The 5,458-nt window shown below is 36.6% G+C and overlaps 1 protein-coding gene across 1 annotated transcript; it reads right to left on the reverse strand.

The window, feature by feature from the left end:
* Nucleotides 1-336: 336 nt before the first annotated feature.
* Nucleotides 337-3,898, reverse strand: LOC142639759 (G-type lectin S-receptor-like serine/threonine-protein kinase SD2-5). The gene is made up of 2 exons (XM_075813900.1): nt 1,261-3,898; nt 337-734 (listed from the first exon to the last, which is right to left on the reverse strand). The coding sequence occupies exon 1, from the start codon at nt 3,747-3,749 to the stop codon at nt 1,302-1,304; it is 2,448 nt and encodes an 815-aa protein (XP_075670015.1). The 5' UTR covers nt 3,750-3,898; the 3' UTR covers nt 337-734; nt 1,261-1,301.
* Nucleotides 3,899-5,458: the final 1,560 nt, after the last annotated feature.

Consider the following 5,458-nt stretch of genomic DNA (forward strand, 5'->3'; position numbering starts at 1 on the left):
ACATAATAGAAAATCTATCAGTTAATTCGTTATTCCGCTACATAACTAAATCTGACTTTTCAGCAACATTGCATGAAAAAACTTTTCAAAACAACGCTTTTTTTGTGTGTGTGTGTTGGGAATCAACGATTTTTGCAATTGGACATCTATGCATTATACGTGTCAAAAATAAAAAATAAAAAACCATATCAGATGTCCTTCAGTCCTTGTGCTCGAGAAACCTCTACTTCTAAGACCGAGTAGCATCCAAGAAATGGACGTAACTACAATAAACCAAAGATTTGATTGCCATAAATAAACTTGCCTGAAAAAAGTTCATTAGCTGCTTCAGGATACTAGAATGTATTTGAGGAATTCCATATAGTAGATTAGAAAAGGAAAAAAAAAAAAATCAATAGCATCCTGATTAAGGTACAAAACGATTTCAAAAGGAACAACTGAATTAACTAAAAAGTCTATCTTCTCTTCTTGGTTACATCCAAAATTAGCCAACACATCAGCGTGGTGATTGGCTTCACAGAGGACATGCTTCAGACTGTATTGCTAAATCATATAAAAGAGGGGAGAGAGATCTATTAGAAGAAGAATCGGATCGGAGTTCACTATAGTCCACAACGGATTTAGCATTTTACTCTATTTCAAGACTCTTGAACCTCAACTTGGAAGCTAGGATCAGCCCAGCACTCAGCAACAACGCTGGAAGAAGTCCCAATCTCTTGGTCTCTGCCACCTACCTACAAGGTTTGTTTAATTTAGAGCACAAATTCTGGGAACCAAAAGGAGTTAGCAAATCTACAGTCTCTGAGAATGTAAATAATGGATTCATTACCTAAGTTGCAAACAGAACAAGTAGTGGTACAATTAATGCCTCCTCGGCAAGGACCTCTGTGACTGGGACACTATCCAGCGCACACAACTACAGTATAATCTAAGTTCTGCTACTTCAGTTCAAACTTACATAAACAATACTACTATATATCACGCATATGATTCGAAACACAACAATACAACAACTGAACAAGGTCTGCAACTCTTCCTCTCTTTAAAAGGCCTACAACTCAAATTTAAATTTCAGTGTCAATGACAGAATAAACTCATTTGCATCACTGAACAACCTCAAATAGAAGTTAACAAATTAAGAAGCCATGCTATTTCCAATAAATGACCATAGGCATGACTCATTTTGAAAGCTTCCATCAAAATTTGAACTACCAATATTTGTCAATGGGCGTGAGAATTTATTAGAAGTATGGAAATTACCTCAATTGTCAAGAAGAAACAAGAGATGGTATAGTGAACAGTCACCGTGGTCCTGATAAATCTAAAGGCAACAATGGAGTAGCAGAAACAACATGAACTTCCTGGTTATCAACTCCAGCTCTTGTGTTTGGTAAAGGTGGATTCAAGAAGAAATAATCTAGGCCAGATTCAACTTTAACAACACCCTCCAAGACCTTAACCACCATGGACATAGATGGTCTCTTTGTGAAATCATTTTGCAAACACCATGTTGCAGTTTTCATTGTATTCACAACTTCTACTCCATGTAATTGCATATCTTCACTGTACTTATCAACCATATCCAACAATTGATCCTCCTCAATATTTTTTTTGAATAAAGCAAGTAGATTCATTGCTTCTTCTGGTTGAGAGTGATCAAAGTTTCTCCTTCCACACAATATCTCCAAGAGCACTACTCCAAAACTATACACATCTACTTTTTCTGTAATTATTGAACTTGACCATTCTGGAGCCATATAGCCAGGGGTCCCTCTCATGGTTGTAGCAACTTGGCTCTGGTCACGATCAACTAGTTTAGACAATCCAAAATCAGAGACTTTTGCATTAAAGTTCTCATCTAAGAGGATGTTATGAGGTTTTATATCCAAGTGAATTATCTTTTGCCTACAATCTTCATGTAAATAAGTTAGTCCCCTTGCTATGTCAATGATGATCTTCTTTCTTTGTTGCCAATCAAGCAGCATCTCATAATTCTTGTGAAATATCCATCTGTCTAAAGACCCATTAGACATATATTCATAAACAAGAAGCCTATGAAATTTTTCAGCACAAAATCCAATCAGTCTTACCAAGTTGATATGATGAATGCTGCCAATTGTCTCAACTTCAGCTAAAAATGATTTTTTGATTTGACTTAAACCATCAAGGCGCTTTACTGCAACCTTAGTGCCATCAACTAGAGTCCCTTCAAAAACAGTGCCAAATCCTCCCCCGCCAAGTTCCTTATTGAAATTATCTGTTATGGCTCGCAAATCATCATAAGAATATCTCGTGGGCATTCCTGGTACATGATCCAAATAACACTCCTCATCTTCATCAGCATTTTCCTTGTTCCAGATTCGAAAAACAAAGATTCCAATGATAAGGAACAAAACAAGCAAAGATCCAAGGATGGATCCCACTATTATTCCAAGAGGATGTTTCTTCTTTCCATGGTTTGTCTGCTGTTGCACCTTAATGTATACTTTATGGTTGGTACTTTCATTGGAATTAAGTGAAAAAATTTCAGATTGTAAATAGCAATACCCATTCGAAAAATATATAGCAGCTTTGCACGAACAATTTTCTAAGCATGCCTGTGTACAAGTACTTAAACTTATATTTTGGTAGTTAGGATTTATACCTGGGATGGTTATATCTAATAGGGGAAAGTATGTGATGTTCTGGAGCTCTAAAAGAATGTGAGTTTTGGAAGCTTCACAAGACAAGGGAACAACGGGGGAGCATCCACGGTCAGGCTGCCTGTCTTTGATTTGCTGAAAGTAGTTTGTCCCCTTTATGGATCCAAGACAACTACACTGGTTATTTGTACAAATACCGTAATTGCCGCAAACCGTAGGGAAAGCACATAGATCAATATTTTTGAAAAGATCACCTACTTCTTGCCCATCCTGATCATAAACTCTCATGTGTCCGTCAGGATCCAATCTTGTGTACTGCGTCAATAAGGATGTTGAAGGAATGAATAAGGATAATACATAAAGTGAGGTTTGCCGAGCACTAAAGAAAGTCAAGCCTTTCTCAATAAATTGAACATAACTGATAATGTAACCAAAATCTTGTTGATAATACCAATAGCATAGGGGAGGATTGGAATTGATATAAGCAAACAACCCTTGAGTGGTAAGAGAGAGCGAAAACAGTCCTCCTTCACTTGTGAGTTGCTGTCCCGGCACCAACTTTTGCCCATAAAACAACGTGTCAGTTGGCCAAGATGGGTGATCAAAAGACTGCCAAATTGTAGCATTATTTTCATCCAATAGCATGAGGTTGCAGTTGTCAGTTAATTTTAGGGCAGCCACAGATTTGGTGCTGATGTTTGTGGACCAAGCAATAGTTCCGTCAGCATCTTGTAACACCAAACCTCTTTCTGAATTGAGCTTCAAAGTCGCATTAATGCTAATAGGATTCTTTGGGTTGGCAGACCATAGTACTCGTGGATCATCATTAAGAAAGAAAGTGGCGAAGCGAGAACTGTTGCACGTTTGATTACAGAAGAAGCCACAAAAACAAGCATGTCCATAGTCTGGATCAACGGAGGATCTACTGGCAAATATAATTACCGCATCGGCTTTCAATAAATCACCAACAGGCTCTCTGTTGGTCCATGAAGAAGTAGAAGAGTTTACAGTCAGATAACCATCAGCTGGCACTAAGATGGAAATAGGTGCTATAAAAAGAGCAAAATAGAGAAGAACAGCGCAGCAAACCCAGCTTATACTAGCCATTGTCTGTAACACTTATACGGTGATCGAAGAAATAAAGGCAAAGTAGCACTGGGCAAGGAAATAGGGGGATGGAAATATGACCATCATTTTGAACTTGGCTCACTTCTTGACCTATAAAATCAACTTGTCCAAAAGCAGCAAAAGCTTATCCGCACCGATTTTGGGGGTTCTCTCTCGTCCATACACGTGACATATATACAAGTACATGAGCACCTCCGTGATTAATAAGTTCAAACTTCAATTTCAATTTTGCCTACTCGAAATCATTTTGAGTAACACAGTGGTGGTTTGGCCTAATTGTAGGGAGAAATTATTGTAAGGAACAACAAAGATATCAACTATTATCACTTTTTTTTTTTTTTAAGCTGAGTTAGAAAACATAAATAGTTAAGATTAATATAATTGAAAATACTTAATTATATTGACTAATTTGAGCACTCAAATATTTTTGTATTCTTGATTCATGTTAATAAACTTGCTTTTATCATGTAAGGTTTTAAGCAACTGGCAATAGTTATTTTTGCCTTAATAAAATTAAAAGGTTAAGGGAAATTGGAGCAGTCTTTCCTATATACTCTAGTAGATCGAATTTGATTATGTTGGGATGGTGATTTGTTTAGACCATTGTACACGTGTTATGTGTTAGCCACTTTGCGTGTTAGGGACGATAGTTAGATAAAGAGGAGTTCAAGATGAAGATTTTTTCTTTCTTGACTTTTCTTTTGCCATGGTTTTCAATATTTTCAACTATAGTTAGGTGATTAATATGAAGAAAGTTGATATATATAGCTTTCTACAGTATTTTATGTGTTGATATGGACCCGCATGTACGGCTTAAATTGCCACAAGCCCAAGTTGGTCAACAATGAAACCAAATTCTACATGCGGCAATATAGATCATTTGTCCCAATTAGAATCCTAATAACCTAGCAATGCAGCAGCATCAAAGAAAATAGAAAAGAGAGGCAGCTGCTTTTAGTTTTGTGTTTTCTTGTGAGAGAGTGTTAGGGTATAATTGGAATTTGGGTTTCTTGAGAGTGTTTTTGTGCACTATTGTATCTCTCTATTTTTAAAGTGAAATTTATCTGTTGTCGTCTGTGAAGGTAGGCAGTTTGCTGATCCACTTAAATCCTTGTGTTCATTGTGTGTGCTTGTTATTTATTTCTCGCTTATTTATTGTTATTGTTTTGAGTCATGGTGTGCTATTTGCACAACAACATGAAAGTTTAAGGAAAAGAAAATGAAGCAAGTGCATGTGTAAGGAAATTTGATAGCAAGAGTGAAATTATGAAAAGTGATGTGTAGCAAAGTCTGTTTAATGTTTTAAATATTAATCAGTTTGTAACAGTTGTGTATCAAAACCGCACTCACCTAATGCAAAATGGCTTGGCAAGGGTCAACCAAGTCATTTTAACGTAGTCATTTCATCATTTGTTAATATAGGCTTCACACCGAAGGGAAGAAGGCGGAAAGGCTTCTGGTATCAAATCAATCAATATATATATAAAAGTAGAGACCTCATGCGAGAGTGCATGAAGTTCTGCCATGTGGCGCTCTATATGAGTTTTTTGCAATTCTCTTTATTATGAAACGATTTTTTCCAACCTCAAAAATTAAAACAATGCAGCTTTTGTGTTTAGCACTTATTGCTTCATCAAAAATCAATTCACTTCTTCCTCTCTCCTAACTCTTCACTTCTTTCCATTACC

Source organism: Castanea sativa, chromosome 1 (genome assembly GCF_040712315.1).
Source record: "Castanea sativa cultivar Marrone di Chiusa Pesio chromosome 1, ASM4071231v1".
Taxonomy (NCBI): Eukaryota; Viridiplantae; Streptophyta; class Magnoliopsida; order Fagales; family Fagaceae; genus Castanea; species Castanea sativa.